Source organism: Zingiber officinale, chromosome 5B, assembly GCF_018446385.1.
Source record: "Zingiber officinale cultivar Zhangliang chromosome 5B, Zo_v1.1, whole genome shotgun sequence".
In the NCBI taxonomy this organism is placed as follows: domain Eukaryota; kingdom Viridiplantae; phylum Streptophyta; class Magnoliopsida; order Zingiberales; family Zingiberaceae; genus Zingiber; species Zingiber officinale.
In genome coordinates, this window is record NC_055995.1 from 128109373 (window position 1) to 128127062 (window position 17690).

A 17690-nucleotide genomic window follows, 5' to 3' on the forward strand; every position below is an offset into this window, starting at 1 on the left:
GATTAAAAACATAATTTCGTGTACAAGTTTCTCTAATCCTAGATCTACTCTAGATCTACTTGAAAGAGAGGTATACCTTTGATGTGAAGCCCTTCGCAAATCCCGCTCGTCCAAATGGTGCCGGATCTCGAGTGTGTTCAAATGTACACACCTCTAGTAGTATCCACACCAACAAGAAGTGATTCTCAAACCACTCTAGATGGAGAAGAGAGCACCACAAGTGTGCTAACACTCCCAAGGGCTCTTGGATGGGATTGGAAGAAGAAAGGAGAGAAAAAGAAGAAGAGGATTCTCATACACTTCTCTAAACTCTCTATGTAACTTTCACTTACCCTTTCTTCTTGGATAAACTCACTCACCTTCACCCTTCTTGCTTGGAACTCTCGGCAAAGAGGAGAAATGAGAACAAGAAGGAACTAAGGAGGAAGAAGACGATAAATCACCAAATCGATGCCAATGAATCTCATATTCATTTGGCCGGCCACACATGGAATGTCAATAAATTACATTCAATGTTAATGAATCTTGCATTCATATGGCCGACCATACATGGAATGCCAATAAATTACATTCAATGTCAATGAATCTTGCATTCATATGGTCGGCCACACATGGACATTCCATGCCTCTTGCTCTCCCTTGATGATGTGGAGATGATGTGGCAAGAATGTATTTGTTGGCCATGCCATGTAGGATGAGTCATCATTCATGAAGTGACATTTAGTCAAGTGAAACTTGATGTTTCAACTTCCCATTTGGTCAAGTCAAACTTGACCACACATCTTCCTTGTTGAGTTAAATCCAATCTTTGATTCAAGTCAATTTCAATTTAATGAATCACAATTCATTAATATAAATTAACTCAATGCATCAACTGTAAATTAGACTTATTCAACAATTGAATCCAATTGAGTCTAACCCAATAAGTCTAATTCGGATTACTCTTAATCCAATTTTGGTTCATGTGAACCTAATCCAATTGGTTCATCATATGAACCTAATCTCCACCCACTCATTCTTTGTGTGTGACCCAATAGGTTCTTGTAACGTTGGCAACGTTTCTAAATCTTATTTAGAAACATAAACAATGAGCGGCATCTAGCAATACATCATTGCTACCCAAGTTACAAGAATGTTGAGATCCAACATCACCTTTGTGACTTCTAATTGTGACCCTTCACAATATATGACAAATGTCCTTCTATCCTTGACATCTAGATTGATCAATGTGAGACATAGACCATGTCATCCTCTGATCAATCTAAATCTTGAACTCCAAGTAGACTCACTCTAATCAAATGAGCTCAATATCTCATATTGACTCATTTGGGCATGACCATGCACTTAGTGGTCTTACTCTATCAAGAATAACGATGTCACTCTCGTTATATAGGAGGGATAGATCTCATCTGTATCACTCACATCCCTCCGCATAATTTGTTACATACCCAGTAATCGCCTTTATATTCCACCCAGTTACGGGTGACGTTTGATGAAGCCAAAGTATATAACTCCTTATGTAGGGAACCATGGTGACTTCAGGTCCAAGGACTAATAGTTATACTAATAGCCACATGAGAAAGTATATGACACTCATATAACGATCCATGATACTTTATCATAGCGGGTCATTCAGTATACATTCTCTAATGCATACTCATGTGTCAACTTGATATCTCTATATCCATGACTTATGAGATCAAGTCATCGAGTTGACCTACATGCTAGTCTCGTCGCATTAACATTGTCCCTGAATGTTAATACTTGACTAGGAATGATTAAGAGTAGTGTTCCCTATATCATCTCACTATCGATTGATATAGGTAAGAACCTTCTACTCAAAGACGCTATTATACTTAATTATTTGGCACTAATATAAGTAAGTATAATAACCATAACAAATGTCTTTATGTACATAGGAATATGATACAATGAGTCCATATAACAATCATCAAATGATTGGTTCTATGGCTCTAACTAATAAGTTTATCCCGGCTAATAATGTTATTGGTCAGAGTTGCCGACAGGTAGCCTCCGTCTCTGTTGAGCCGAGCCAGCAGAGTGGCTTGCTCTGCGCTTTTTCCCCGCTCGACTTCTAGCAGCTGGTTGCTCTTCTCCAGGTCGACCCTCAGCTTAGTCACTGCAGCGTTCATTTACTGCTGAGAGGAGGATGACTGACCGCTTGACGCTTTCAGTTTCTTCACTTCTTCCTCCAAAAATGCGAGCCTTTGGCACATAGCCAAGCTCTCCACCCAATACTGCAAACAACAAAGATAATATAAGCACCGATCGGAAATAAACTATAAAAATGCAACACTTACCCCAGTAGACATCTGGGCGTGGCTGTCCGCGAGCGCCCCAGAGTCATCATCGTTGCACGGGCCCGGGCATCAGCCCATATTTGGACGAGCGACCCTTGGATGATTATTTGGTGCTCGGGAGCTCAAGATTCCACTACAAGAAAAAAGTTGATAGACAACGCTTTAAAAGCGTTGTCTATGTGCCTGAAAAAGCGTTGTTAAAAGCACTGTTGTTAAAAGTCTGCTCAACGACAACACTTTAAAAGCGTTGTCGTTTGTAGCAATGACAACGCTTTTGCAACGTTTTAAAAGCGTTGTTGTTTTTTTTTCAAAAACAACATTATTACAACGCTTTAAAAGCGTTGTTGTTTTTTGCAAACAACAATACTTTTACAACGCTTTAAAAGCGTTGTCTTTTTAAAATAAACAAAAATCTATTTACAAAATTATTATTTTTATATTTAAAAATGATTATTTTTCTTTTACCACAATAGTAAATTCGAATGTTTACAAAAACTATAATATTTACAAAAAAAATTCTATTTACACAATCACAACCTACATAAGATTATGAACTCCTCTACCCAACAACAAAGCTCCCAAGTTAGTATATGCGACAACTAAGGCCCTTAGAGCATCCTTACAAGGCTTAATTACAGACTTTTGCATTCTTTCAAACACGTTGACAGCTTCCAAGAACTCACCATTCTGAATAAGGCCCCACATCATGATGCTCCATATGGTGTTGCTCTTCACTTGGCATTCATCATGCAACATGACTGTTGATTTCAATTCACCACATTTAGTATAGAAATCGACGAGAGTGACACGTAGAACTGAGTCAATCTGTCAAGTTTTGATGGCATTGCAATGTACCTCTCTTCCACCAGGGAGATGCTCACACTTGGCGAATGCAGAGATGGGCAAAGTTAGAGTCTCATTGCTAGGAGTCACCTCTAGTCTCATCTTCCTGTAGCACTTGACTACTCTGGAAACATCCCCTATGAAAGAGTAGGATGATAGGAGGATATTCCAAGAGGCAATGCTCCTGTTTTGAATGATGACAAACTTCATGACCTCTTCGAAGCAAGCCAATCTACTGAACATGCTCAAAATTGAATTTTGAAGCAACTCATGACTTTGGAGGCATGCCTTGTTCGCAAATGCTTGTAGTTGGCACCCTGTGACCTTGTCTTCGGAACCATAGCATGCTCGAAGCAAGACCGCCATTGTGACTTGATTCACCTCAAGACCCTCCGCTCGCATTTGGCAGAACAAGTGGAAGGCCTCGGGAGAGTCTCCCGCGCTAACATAGCTGGATAACAAGGACGTCCAAGTTACCACATCCCTAAGAGGCATTTCTTCGAAGAACCGGCGGGCCAAGGGGACTCGACCATTCCTAGCGTACACCTCCATCATGGTGTTGCACAAATAGACATCACCTGCGAGACCAATCCTGATAGCGAGGGAATGGAAGGTTTCTCAGAGCTTAATCTGATTCTCCGAGGCACAGTTGAGGAGGGGAAGTGTGTAATGGTTGAGGTTGGCGTCGCCTTGATGGCCCATGGCGGAGAAGAGGGAGGAAGCGGTGCGAAAGTCGTCGACATCGAAAGCGTTGATTACAAGCGTGTGTTATCCTATCTTTAACAATCACAGCCTACATAAGATAATTTCACGTTAAAAAACGAGCAACTACCAACAATCCTTTAGAAATCGCACAGAACATATTTAACCATTCAGGGCGATCTGATCATCTTTAGCGCTCAACTTCCAAACGAAAGCAAGAGCGAGCTTGAGGGGAAAATGTCAAAAAAATTCGAACATCTGCGAAAAACTACAACACCAAATCAGAGTTTAGATCTTTCCTCAAGTTATAGATCAATAATTCAATCACTGCGATCATCCCCTCTCCTTGAACGACGATATTTGTTAAAAGTGTTACCTGGGTAGCCAACTTAGCATCTCCAAAGAGGACGACCTCTCCGCTAAATCAGAGGCAGAGGTCATCGAAGAGGCTGAAGACCTCGCTGCTGGGCTGGTGGATGGAGGAGACAATGGTCTTGTTGTTGTCCACCACGATGTGCTTCAGCGTCTCCACCATGAAGAAGGCGGCTGCGTTGTCGAGCCCGGCGGTGGGCTCGTCGAGGAAGAGGAGTCACGGCCGCGTCAGGATCTCCAGCGCGATGCTCAGTCTCTTCTTCTCCCCGCTATTGATCCCCCTCATGTGCTAGTTCCCGATCAACCGGTCTGCGCACTCCTGCAGCTCCATCTCAAGGATCGTCACCTCCACCACCTTCACCACTGCTGCCATCTCTGCCTCCCTCTTGCCTGCAGTCGGAAGTCGCAGGTGGGCCAAGTAGGTGATGGTTTCCCTCACGGTGAGTGCCCCTAGGAACACGTTCTCTTGCCTATATGCCGGAAAGGAAATGTCGCTTGGCTTCATTTGGCAAAGAGGAGTTAGGAGGGGAGGTTCATGGAAGAGTTCGCCGGAGAGGATGTGAGATGAGGTTTGTGTGAGAGGGGTTCTGGAGGAGATCGAAGACGCGTGAGAGGGGTTCGGGGGGTATTCGGGAGATAAGTGGGTGCCTGAGTGAAATCTAGGGTTTTTCTACTTCTTATCCAACGCTTCATATCATCCCAAATTTAGATGAGAACTTGACAATAGACAACGCTTTTTAAAAATTGTTGTCATAGACACTAAAAAATTGCTAATAGACAACGCTTTTCAAAAAGTGTTGTCTTTGACCTATAAAAATCAGTAATAGACAACAGTTTTTTAAAAAACGTTGTCTATTAGTAAGAAAACAAAGAGATAGACAACGCTTTTCACTAAAAGCGTTGTAAAAAAAAAAGACAACGCTTTTTTAAAAAAACGTTGTCTTTCAAGTGTTGTTAAATCCCAATTTTCTTGTAGTGTTCAATGCTAGATTCGCGCCACTCCTCAGTCGGCAGATATAGTACCGCCGTTATATGGCGCTGGCCGCTTGGGGCTAATTGTGCAGAGGTTGCTCTCTCAGACGGTCGAGACGAGGACGCCGGATGGATACCAGATTTTTTGGCCTTCGATTTTAGTGGCATGAAGGCCACTGGCGGCGCGCATGCAGACTATTCCCTGGGGTAGACTGGATAGGGAGGGAGTTTGATCAGATGACGTAGGAGCCGTCGTTTCTTGAACTGGAGCGGGGGTTGAAGTTTCAACTCGCTCGACGGACCACATCGCTGAGGAAGCGGTGCACGACGATGTCTCAACCCGGCGCCTCTTGCGCCTGATCAGTGGCTCTCCTGAGGAGGCCGAGCCTGACGCCCCCTCAATCTGAATGACCGGTTGTCGTTCAGAGGGAGGGTGTGATCCACTAGCCGCTCCACCACTCGCCAAGACTAGAGCCGCTTTGCTCTCATCTTGGGGGTCTTCTTGAGAGTCGACCGGCTGAAGGCTGTGGCTCTCCAACTCCTCCGTAGCATCCGCATTGATCGCAACATTCACAAGTTTAGTCTTGCCGGTCAGACGCGCGCGTAGCATGACTTTGGCTGCAAAAGAAGAAGAAAAATCAGTTAGAATCAAAGGAAGGAGTACAGAAGTCGCATACCTAGTCTGAACGAAAGTCGGGTGCGAATCAGACTCAGGCCGAAGATATAGAGGGCACCCTCCAGCAGCAACTTGTGGATGTCGTACTTCTTATCAGCCAACATTGAAGCTGCGTTGAGGTAGTCCGATCGGCTCTTATACTGTTTTAAGGGAAGTTGGGCCGCCACTTCGAGCTGCCAGTGGGTCGGAAAGTTCGGCCGCTCGGGAAGGCGTACAAAAAGAAATATTCCCTCCAATATTTGTTGGAAGTCGGCATCTTGTCGAAGAAAACCAAACCAACTCGGGCTTGGAAAAGAAAAGTCCCCGGCTCGGACAATTTCAGAAAATAAAAGTAATGAAAAATTCGAGGAGTGAGAGGAATGATGTGCAGGCAGAACAGGATCACTACCCCGCACAACAGTTGAAAAGAGTTCGACACTAGTTGATGAAGGAAGATATGGAAGTACTTACATACGGTGGGAAAGAAGGAGTGAATAGAAAACCGCAGACCGACGATAAACTGATCCCTAAAGAAACAAATGCAACCGGGTGATGGAGAAGTTGGCCGATTGGAAGGAGAAGGGAGGACAACTTTATAGCCAGGAGGAAACTCAAATGCGGCTGTCAAACTCCAAGTGTCGCCGACGTCAAATTGGGACTCAGTAGAGGTATACCAGAGCCCAGGGACGTCGATAGGCGGCTGTGAAGAGCTTACCATTGAAAATAAAGTTCAACAGAAAATAAGGAAGAAAGCCGACTCAGAAAAAAGGTCTCTACAAGTAACAAACAGCTTCAATTGAAGGAAGATGAGGGCTTACGAGAGATCACAGAGATTGCCAGAGAAAGGGCGATGGAGCAAAACACTACAAAGACAGCGACGACGAGAGGCTTGCAGACGAAGACGACTACACAGAGTGAAGAAGACATAGGCAGGCGATGCTTATAAAACCCTGGGGCCAGCCGACCAGAGCCGTCCGATCAAGGTCGCAGAAACCCAGGCATAGATCAGGCCGTTGAATTTAAACTGCCAAACGTTACATCGATATCCTATCACATCAGGTGTGCGGAGGCAATGGGTGTGACATGTGGCGCATCGCCATGAGTCGACATTTAATGAGGACAATTAAAAGGCATGGGGGCGCGCCCAGCATTAATGCGAAGAGATTTGCACGATTTCCTAGAAATCTGGGTGACGTGAGCCAGAGTCGTGCTCACCTAAAGAAGCGGCCTAAGAGAAGATTTCACAAGTGTAAATGTTCGTTGTGCCGATCGGCTTAAGGAGCAGACCTACGACCGAACGACAAAATTCAACAGGCCAACCGGCAGAGAGTGGTCACATTGTCGACCGTTGCGCCACCCTATCCCGATCAGAAACCAAGGAGTGTTGAAGTCGATCGGGTGGCGAGCTTCACAAATAATTTTGTCTAGTCAGTCGGACTTGCAACCTCCTTCGACTAGATTTGAGGGGGAGGCATGTGATGCGATGATGAAGAGAGACCCCACCCCGCAGAAGATAGCTGCCACGGTGGAGGTCAAAGTCAAGACGGTCAACGCTCAGATATCATCGATCGGTCGGGTGACCATGTTCCGACCGGAGGGAGAAGGTCCCGATTCGTCGCCGCCTTCGACATGGGGAGGAGTCAAACGACCGACGCTCAATGGAGTAGGAGACGATGTACAAAAGCCTAGCCGAGCGGCTTCCCAGCTCGGCGAGACAGCAGGACATGGCATGGGCAGAGCGGAACTTCTGCCGAGCGGCTAACCCGCTCGACGAGGCAACTCGACTTGGCATTGGCAGAGCGGAACTTCTGCCGAGCAGCTACCTCGCTCGACCTGGCAGCAGGACGCGACAAACATAGTGAAATACGGCCGAGCGGATGTGGCACAAACACGATCGGGTTCCGACCGAGCCGACGAGATGCCGAAACAGCGAAGTGTCGACCGCTGGCCGCTCGGCCTAGCAACATACTCTCTCGGGTATCCATCGACATCTCTTCGGGAGTTAGTGCCGCCGACGTCGGGCATGGGCAGCCAAAAGATCGTACAGCGAAAGCTTCCACTGTCACTTAAGAGATATGCTCGGCCTGTTAAGGTACTGTGTTACGGACACTTTACTGACAAGTCTTTTAAGGAGAAACTTTGGAAAAGGGTGCTCACCTTGGGGAGCATGTATGCATGCGGGGGGGGGGGTTCAAGCATCGACGGAGGTATGCGATATTCACTGTTTGCGTTACAGTCTTCTTGTTGCTCCGCTTTATACTTCATCGTCGGTGACTGATTTGAGCGTCGGAGGGCCAACGTCAGAGACTCCTTTCCTAGCTCGACGCTGATGTCATCTGTGTTGCAGGTCAGAGCGGAGTCTACAAGCTTACCCCACACACTTTGTTAGCACCTATTTTTTTTATACTTAATATTATAATTCAACCCCTAAATTTTAAAGATAAAACCCCTAGATGGTGTACCTGCAAGACAAAAGAATTAAAATTAATTTTTTTTGTTACGCTGGGCACACATAGGGGTGCATAACATTAGCACCCAACACTATGTGCGGTAAGACCTAACGTTGATGGCCCGTGTAACTTGTATGTGTGTGTCTATAGAGAGAAAGAGTTTTGATATATTGCATCCCTTACGTCGCGCACCCCATGAGAACCTATTTTTTTTTCATTTGGATTTTTTTATTTAATATTATAATCCAACTCTTACACCCTAAAGGGATAACCGAGAGCTAAAAAAAACAAATAGAAAATAAACTATATATATTATTTTTGATGCGCCTCAATTATTATGAGTGTTTTTTTTAAAATTTTTTTTATCCGAAGTATGACAATTAAATTTTATTTTTAGGGTTCAGAAATTCGATTATAATATTTAAGCTAAAAAAAATTAAAACAAAATAAATTTCAGATACTTAATGGATATAGTATATAGTATTTAGGATGCATAATTTTTTTTAAATTTTTTTTAAGCTTTGAATTTATTAGATTTTATTTTCAGGTTCAGGAATTCGATGGTAGTATTTAAGTTTAAAAAAATTAAAACAAAATAAATTTTAGATGCTTACTATATTTAGTACGGATACATAATTTTTAAAAATTTTTTTTAAGCTTTGGATTTAGGATTTTTAATTTGGGATTTAATATTTAGTGTTTAATTTTTTATTTTTTTTTAAGATTTACTATTTCAAATTTTGGGTTTAGGATTTAAAATTTTAAGATTTTTCTTTAAAAAAAAAACAGAAAAAGTAACGCTCCTCGTCGAACACCTGTGAAGTCATCGGAGGGACGGCCATGGTCGCGCCAAGGCTGGATCGGACGGCCAATACGGTGGCTTATAGAAAGCGGTACGGTGGCGTCGGCGTGAGGTGTAACAAAAAGCAGCGCGATCCGCTTCACGCACATTTCCTCCGTCGGGCTTCGCTGCCAAATTCCCAGTGGCGCTTCTGCTCGTGCTTTTCCTCCATTAATTTCGATACTAGACTTAAAAAACCCACAGAGATACCTGCAACTCATTGAAAGATAACGGGTCCAGGTCATGATTGATTTCTTGCAAATTATCGCTGAGGACATGGGTCGGAAGTTTTTGTCGTGAACAGGTAAGGGGAAGCGATGTTCTTCCGCTTGTCATTCCTCTGCCAATGCTCTCCTGCTTCGTCCTCCTTCAGACTCTTCGTCGCCTCTCTCACTCACTCTCTTCTGCCGTTTGCTTCTTCGGTTTCCTTGTTCTCATTTCTTCCCTCCAAATCGAGATGCGGAGTAACGCCGTCTGTTTGGGCGCTTCCTGTTCCGATCCCCTCTGCACTCCACCCAACTGTTCTGGCTGGGAAAGCGCATCCTTTCCATTTTTCAGCTGCGACGTCGGCCGTTTTACCCGTTTTTAGCCGTGTGTTTCTTCTTACACAGATTCCTTGTACGGTTGCGGAGGCTTCTTCAAAATAAACGTTCGGCCTTATGCATGTCAAAGCATCGTCTGTTTGCCTCATTTTGCTAGTTTTTTCGGCGTCTAGAGTTATACAGTCGGCTTCGCAGAAGCGAATTCTGAGCGATGATGCTCTTTCACAGAAAGTGTTTGAAGTTTTGGTTCGCTGTATGTAGTCGTGATACAATATTTTGAGCGGATATTTGGGTCGTGAGTTCGGATGGATTTTGAGGCGTACGGAGAGACTTTGAAGGATGGAGTTGGCCTCTAAGGAGGTTCAGTTGGAGGCGTGGGCAACTGGTGGGAGGCCAAAGAAGGATCACGAGAAGGAAAATAAGAAGGGCGAGGACATTGGCTGCTGGACTAAGTTTCGGTCCATGGGGAATTGCATTTCGGCGAGATCCAAAGTTGATGCATCTCTCAGCAGCATCAGCACTCAGGGCGGTGAGCTCTTGTTGGCCCGCGAGTTTAACTTCGGTTTTGCGTTTCTTACAAAGCCCTTAGGATATTGCTACGGCAATGTTCTGTCTGAGTCTCTCTCCTTGTCACTCTGTTGTGCTATAGTTGCTCATAACCTTTTTAGTTATCACAATATGGTTTTTCGGCAATCCACAAAAATGAGTATTTCATGCTCTGCGATACTTATCGTTGATTCATATTGGATTTCAACTTTTATTATTTCTTTGACTGTTTCTTCCTGACACTAGTTTTTATTACTTGGTAATTACTGTCAACATCTAATGTATTTGTTATAGTTGTTGATATTATCTCCCCTTGTTATTGTTTACCCAGATTCCCAAGGCGCTTTTATCATCGCCTTCTATGTTCTTATTGCTCGATAATCACTGGTCAACACGTTTTGATTTTCTAGAAATGATAGTTTTTAAAATTTTACATGGTTGTGGAGTTTGTCCTTCAAATAGTTATGTGGGTAGACCAAAGACTTTAGCTATCTTGAGGCTAGAATAGTGTTGAATTACTGAGGGAAACATGCATGTTGAGTAGCAAATTGGACTTTCTGATGAAATTTGTAGGTGACTAGAAATCTTCCATTGATGGTCTCTTAAGCGTGATAAAGTGACCATGCCAAAAGCTATCCTATTCTCTCATTAGATACTAAGTTCATGTTTCATCTTCTGAAACAAATGATTTAATTTTTTGTTCTTTTAGCTGATATAATTGAAGTTCATGATCTTCCATGATTCATGAAGATAAATGACAGAAATGGAATAATAGCAATCCAGAATAACAACATCACTGAAATTGCTAGTGTTAAGTGGTTGACCTATTGGAAACCTATTTGATAAAATGCTTGAGTGGTAGTTCAATTCGGAAGCTTAGGATTATGATAAGCTAATTTAAGAGTTAGACATTTGACTTCTTGGTGCTGTGAAATCTATGTTTTCAATTCATTTATTTTATTTGAATCCTCAAATTTAGTCTCCAGTAAGTGTTTCAAATTTGTCATAGATGACATAAGTTTTCTTTTTGTTGTTCCAAGGCTTTTGTATGATTAGTAGACCCTATTTCTCTGGCGGGAGGAGAAGGAAAAGGGCAAATGCGTGAAATGATCAAATCCTCTCCCTCCCCTCTTCTTTATCTATTCTCTCTTCTCCTACCTGGTAAACTGTCCCTTAATCTTATTATACTTTTACTGACTAGTTTTTGTGTTCTCATTACCAGAAATTAAATCAACAGTTCATGGTAGCAGCAAGGATAAGTCAGCTACAGTAGTATCTGGTTCAATGACCGCGAGTAGTTCTTGTAGTAATTCATCTACTTCTAAAGTAGGTGAAGATATAAAAGTTGCTTCGCAGTTGCGCAAATTTACCTACAATGACTTGAAGTCTGCCACAAGAAACTTCAGGCCAGAGAGCCTTCTGGGAAAGGGAGGATTTGGTTGCGTGTTCAAGGGATGGATTGAAGAGAATGGTATAGCTCCTGTTAAACCTGGTACAGGACTTACAGTCGCCGTCAAGACACTTAACCATGATGGACTTCAAGGGCATAAAGAGTGGCTGGTATAGTCATTCAACATGGTTATGTTATAGTTTCACTAGCTAATAGTGACCTTCGACATGCAGGCTGAAGTTAATTTTCTTGGTGATCTTCGGCATCCAAATTTGGTAAAGTTGATTGGGTATTGTATCGAGGATGATCAGAGATTGCTAGTATATGAGTTTATGCCACGAGGAAGTTTGGAAAATCATCTTTTCAGAAGTATGAAGCTGTTTTTTCCCTGACTTATCTGACGGTTGTTTAAAGTGTTCTGTTTATTGTACTTTCGGAAAGAATTGCTGTAGGACTGTTTCTTTATCAATATTAAATTGATTATCCAAATCGTTATGCTTATTTTTTATGTTACTTTGTTTTTATCTTTATTGCAGATAAAAGGCATAATTCTAATCAATATTAGGCCAAAGCATGGTCCTTAATCATGTTTTCTCATCGTCTTCTGCTGTTCTTTCGCTGTTAGCTTTTGGAACTCCATGATTCAAAACCTTGCATCGACCAAGTGCTGCCTCTTTATTTTTATTTTATGGAAGTCAATCCTTGTTTGGATCAATCGATTGACCGTGCAATATATAAGATCCCTGCCATATGTTGCCAATAACACTTCTGATTGTGATTGATTGGGTGCTGTGTGCTTTGTAGTCCTTTGGAATGTCTTAGCTGTCGTTACTCGGTGACATTAGAAATTCAATTTTTATTGCAATAGGATCATTTATAATCTTACAGTTACTATTATTGATAAAGTGTGTTCCATCTTATACAGGATCCCTTCCTTTGCCATGGTCAATTAGAATGAAAATTGCATTTGGTGCAGCGAAGGGTCTTGCTTTTCTTCACGAGGAGGCAGAAAGACCAGTAATATATCGTGATTTCAAAACATCAAACATTCTTCTAGATGTGGTATATTGATTGTAAATGCCTTTCTACAACATCCATCCCATTATGTTTTTCCTGTTTCTTTGTATCAATTTGACTCAAAGTTTTGCTCCAGGATTATGAGGCTAAGCTTTCAGATTTTGGGCTCGCCAAAGATGGTCCTGAGGGTGACAAGACTCATGTATCAACAAGAGTGATGGGAACGTATGGGTATGCAGCTCCAGAATATGTCATGACAGGTAGATTCATTCTTGTTAGAACCTCGCCGTGCATCTTTAATCAAGCTATTGATTATTTTCTTCTAATGCCACTGATCTTTCATAGTATTCTTGCCTTTTTTTTTCCAAAGTAATTTATGCAAAAAAATTCGGTATGCTATAATAATAGGTCATTCCTAGCACTTAATTTGACTAGTTTTCAACTCCTTTTGTCTAGGTCACTTAACATCCAAAAGTGATGTCTATAGTTTCGGCGTCGTGCTACTCGAAATGATGACAGGTCGGAGATCAATGGACAAAAATCAACCAAATGGGGAGCTCAACCTGGTGGAATGGGCACGCTACTATCTAGGAGAAAGACGACGCTTCTACAAACTTGTTGATCCTCGTCTGGAAGGCAACTTCTCAATCAAAGGTGCACAGAAGGTAGCTCAACTCGCACATGCCTGCCTCAGTCGAGACCCCAAGATGCGCCCGCCCATGAGCGAGGTGGTTGATTCGCTCAGACCATTGCTCAACCTCAAAGACATCGCTAGCTCTTCCTACTTTTTCCGGACTATGCATGCGGAACGATCTGCTTCCTACTCAAACGGTAGACTCAAGCGGTAGACCAGGAGCCTTTAGCGCGGTGTTTATGCTTCTCGATAACATCTGCCAATGAAACCAAATGGCAACCAATCAAAGTGGTGCTACTTTTGCTGAACTGCAAAATCGACTGTACAATCTCGAGGAATATGGTTTGTGCTGAAGCATTCCATATTTGTGCTATCATTTCTTGGTCACAGGTTCTCTAAATTGCTACTTTGATGAGTAATCTAGTTTGATTCGTCATAGTCGCAGCTGTTTTAGGAATTTCATTATGTATGTATATATATTATATTGTCTATTATAGAATTAATTAGTCTATTATGAGAATTAATTAACTTATAATTTAAATAACAGCAACTTAACGAGGCCAGAGGAATAAACCAGGTAGACGCCCACGCCTCGCTCGCCCTTTTGTCCACGTATCAAAATAGCCACTCACTTTACCATTTGCCTTATGCGAATGCACACATAACGCCCAGTTTCCGATATCCCAACCTCATCTCATCTCAGCCACACAATTAGATGATCGAACGGACACAGTTCCATCTAGACGAGAATCAAGCTTGCCAGCCCCATCTGTATCGGAAGTGGATAACGGAATGAGATTGGTTACGCATTCGAATATAACGGGAATAAATGAAAACCTATTCCAACACTGTCGGGTTTCTTTATAGTCATCGAGGAGCTGCTTTGTTCCGTCGCCTTTGGTTCAACGCTGCGCCGCCTCCGCTGATATCCCGATCGAGTAAGGCGATGGCTCCGGGTCTATACTCCGATATCGGCAAGAGGACTAGGGGTGATCATTTCCTCTCTCCCTTTCTCTCTTTCTACTGATTTTTTTTATGATTATCGTTTTTTGTCGATCATTTTGATTCTCTTTTGTCTTATTTGTTGGCGCAGATCTTCTATATAAGGATTACCAGACAGATCATAAGTTTACAGTCACGACATACTCCTCTACTGGCGTTGTGAGTGATTAGACCTGTTGATTCTTACTTATTCCTTTTTGTGCTTGGTTGTTCTTTGGTAGATTCCTCTATGACCTTTTAATGATTTTTGAAGTTCCAAAACTCAGGAAAGCTCCTCTGTGTTGGTCTTTCGTTGGATGTAATCAGAACATGCTTTTGTTGTATTTAGGACAATCTTCTGGTTCTTCTGTGCAGCTAATTTTGCAAATTAAAGGTTCTAAAATAAAATAAATGCGGTAGGAAGTTTCGTTTTGGCCCTAATGCCTTTGTGTTTTTAGCCGGCAATAATTTTTTTTTTCTTTTTCTGTTTATCCTTTTATTTTATTTCACTGATTGAATGATGCTATTTTTGCAAATGCAGCACTTCAAATTAACACTGGCATGACAGGTTTTCCAAAATCTGGAAAATTCCTTTATGTAGGCCTTCAATTAGATTTATGGATTCAATCAAGACATGGTTTTGTCTTGTATTTAGGACAATCTGCTGGTTCTTCTGTTCTGCTATTTATTTTATTTTATTTTATTTTATTTTTTGCAAATAAAAAGCTTTAAGAATGGAACATGTATGGAAGTTTCATTTTGCAATTTGTTCCTATTTTATGTGTAAAAATTAAAAGGGAACCCCCATTATCTTCATTATCATCAAAAGAGTGTTCCAACAACAATAACAACCAAGCCTATCCTACTAAATGGGGTTAGCATCAAAAGAGTGCTTCGTGATGAAAAAATATCTAAGGGGCGCCCCATCCTATTTTTCATCCCAAAGATACCCTTAGTCCAATACTATTATAGTAATTTTAGTCAAAACTGCTACATCACGGAGCAAAACTACTCTAAATAATTTTGGTGAAAAGTGTTTCAATAGTGGTCAAAACTGCTCTAGCTTATTTAAAATTCATCCAGCTTGGTCAAAAAAATGACATTGTTTGGAGCAATTTTGGATATCTTTGGGATGCAAAATAGAACGGATGTAGTTTTGATATTTTTTCAACATGGTGCACCCTTTTGACAATAATGAAAATAAAGGGCACCCTTTTGACTTGTGCCTTTTGTCAGTTTTGCTTTTATTTTAATTTTATTTTGAATTCATGATAATGCATCGCTCATATTAATACTACAGGTTTACCATTTTTGTGTCAAGCACCTTTTTGGTTCTTGAATGGAGGAGGCCATACATATGCACATTAAAATAAAAGGAAGCATTATAACATTATAAGTTTGTCTATAAATGTTTAATTAGGTCTCCAATCTTAAGAAAATATGAGATTTCATGCCAAGGGAGATGAAACAATTATGTTTATGCTACTGATTATTTCTTGACTTATTGATCTAACAAATTATATTAGACACCATCTAGTAATGGCATTGTCTAAACATTGTACAACCTCCCTTGATAATTCTTTGGGTACTGATCCCTGATTCTTTTTTCTACTTTATTAGTGTTCCCTGTGTTTCCTAACTAATTCTTTTCTATTTTGTTACAGGCAATTACTGCTTCGGGAACAAAGAAAAGTGATTTGATTTTTGGGGAGATCCAGTCTGTGATAAAGAACAATAATATTACGTTTGATGTGAAGGCAAAGTCAGACTCAAATGTAACACTTCTTGCTGACATATTTTTCCTTTAATTCATCAGTTATTACTGCTTTCCTTCAGTTGATTGTCTTTTGAGAATGTGTAGAATTGGCCATCTACTGGTTAATGTCTGTTCTTTTAATTCAAGTTTTTCTTGGTATTTTTCTTGGCTATACAATTCTTTGAATCCTTTCTAACGAGAAATATCTCTTTCCACTTGACGTTAGTGCTTATTTTGCGATTTGTGTTAGGTTACAACAACAGTTACCGTTGATGAATTCACAGTTCCTGGTTTAAAGACAATTTTTAGTTTTGTTGTCCCAGATCAAAGGTCTGGAAAGGTAACGAAATGTCTCCTCTATCTCGTTGTATGCAGCGTTGAATTGATTTTCAGACTTGGCATTTGCCATTTCAACCAAGTTTTCATTTCGGTTTCATTGCAGATCGAACTTCAATATCTGCATGCTTATACTGGGGTTAACGCCAGCATTGGATTGACTGCCAATCCCGTTGTCAATCTGTCCAGTGTAGTTGGTACTAAAACTTTCGCTGTTGGTGCTGATGTAGCATATGATACAGCATCAGGTAATTTCACCAAGTACAATGCTGGGTTTAGCGTCATCAATGCTGACCTTATTGCTGCATTGAATTTGTGAGTAGTTTCTCAGAGCTGAGGCTCGTATGACATTGAAAGAATTTCAACTTTTTTGATGTCCTAAAGCTTTGATCTGAGCATGATTTAAGACATGATCTGCACTCAGGAACAACAAGGGCGATAGCTTGAGCGCATCATACTACCACTTGGTCAGTCCATTGTCGAACACAGCAGTCGGCGCAGAGTTCACTCACAACTTTCCGACTAATGAGAACACCCTCACCTTTGGGACACAGCATGCCTTGGACCCTCTGACCTTGGTGAAGGCGCGCTTCAACAGTTACGGTAAGGCTAGCGCTCTCATTCAGCATGAATGGAGGCCAAAATCATTCCTAACCATCTCCGGGGAGGTGGACACCAAGGCCATCGAGAAGAGCTCGAAGGTTGGCTTGGCCCTGGTGCTCAAGCCTTGACACGGGGACTCATCTGCCTGCTCCAATTTCGAAGTTCCATGCACCGAATGGAGTTTTGACAACTCATGATGGTGGTTTCATCGTGACTCGGTCAGATTTTGCTTGCAAATTGTTTTTAGCTGCTACTCATGGTACATTTTGGCTTTCCACTAATGCAATTTGGCATGTAATAATGAAATTCTTGTGGGGTGATTAGAAACTGAGATGGCGACCACCCTTTTGACTTTTTTTTATCTTTTTAAACTCGTTCTGAGCACAGGTAATGCCAAACTGTGTTTTCTCTTTATTTGTTGCCTCGAACTTATTTGGATGCTCGTTGGTAGAGTTCAAAATTCTGTGATTTCATAAGCTCGTGTTAAGCCTTGTAATTCTGGAGATTTTAGCAAAATTTACTTATTTATAATATCCATTAATGCGGAGTAGGGAGAGAAAAAGAGGAAGAAGGGTACTTAAATGTGTTTATTTAAAAGGGAAAATATGAAAATTTTGAGTTTTTAGGTTTTTTTCTAGTAAAAAAAATGCAAATACCTATGTTATACAATTGTAATAATAGAACCGAAACTACATTAACCATGAGATAGCTAGTTACTCTCGCCATGGC

General features: G+C 41.5%; 3 protein-coding genes and 1 long non-coding RNA gene across 6 annotated transcripts; 2 read left to right on the forward strand and 2 right to left on the reverse strand.

Moving 5' to 3' along the window:
• Window positions 1-2806: 2806 nt before the first annotated feature.
• On the reverse strand, window positions 2807-3661 carry LOC121987856 (pentatricopeptide repeat-containing protein At4g16470-like). Its single transcript, XM_042541573.1, has 2 exons — window positions 3177-3661; window positions 2807-3079 (listed from the first exon to the last, which is right to left on the reverse strand). Exons 1-2 carry the CDS (start codon window positions 3657-3659, stop codon window positions 3053-3055), a joined length of 510 nt encoding a protein of 169 aa, XP_042397507.1. The 5' UTR covers window positions 3660-3661; the 3' UTR covers window positions 2807-3052.
• Window positions 3662-3942: 281 nt separating this feature from the next.
• On the reverse strand, window positions 3943-4286 carry LOC121987857. Its single transcript, XR_006113740.1, has 3 exons — window positions 4243-4286; window positions 4034-4124; window positions 3943-3957 (listed from the first exon to the last, which is right to left on the reverse strand). It is a non-coding gene; the product is annotated as an uncharacterized LOC121987857 (long non-coding RNA).
• Window positions 4287-9427: 5141 nt separating this feature from the next.
• Window positions 9428-17375, forward strand: LOC121985939 (serine/threonine-protein kinase PBL34-like). Of its 3 annotated transcripts, none has more exons than XR_006113298.1 (12): window positions 9428-10227; window positions 11467-11804; window positions 11868-12003; window positions 12560-12696; window positions 12788-12911; window positions 13108-13627; window positions 13833-14274; window positions 14379-14446; window positions 15931-16041; window positions 16273-16362; window positions 16465-16673; window positions 16783-17375. XR_006113298.1 is itself a non-coding variant. In XM_042539676.1 (6 exons), the coding sequence occupies exons 1-6, from the start codon at window positions 10038-10040 to the stop codon at window positions 13497-13499; spliced, it is 1317 nt and encodes a 438-aa protein (XP_042395610.1). In that variant the 5' UTR covers window positions 9428-10037; the 3' UTR covers window positions 13500-13721. The 3 variants fall into 3 exon arrangements, 1 of the variants encoding a protein (XP_042395610.1); XR_006113299.1 differs by having other exon boundaries at window positions 10091-10227; window positions 11285-11804; XM_042539676.1 differs by lacking the exons at window positions 13833-14274; window positions 14379-14446; window positions 15931-16041; ... (1 more) ...; window positions 16465-16673; window positions 16783-17375 and having other exon boundaries at window positions 13108-13721.
• Window positions 14114-17375, forward strand: LOC121985940 (mitochondrial outer membrane protein porin 1-like). The gene is made up of 6 exons (XM_042539677.1): window positions 14114-14274; window positions 14379-14446; window positions 15931-16041; window positions 16273-16362; window positions 16465-16673; window positions 16783-17375. Exons 1-6 carry the CDS (start codon window positions 14115-14117, stop codon window positions 17087-17089), a joined length of 945 nt encoding a protein of 314 aa, XP_042395611.1. The 5' UTR covers window position 14114; the 3' UTR covers window positions 17090-17375.
• Window positions 17376-17690: the final 315 nt, after the last annotated feature.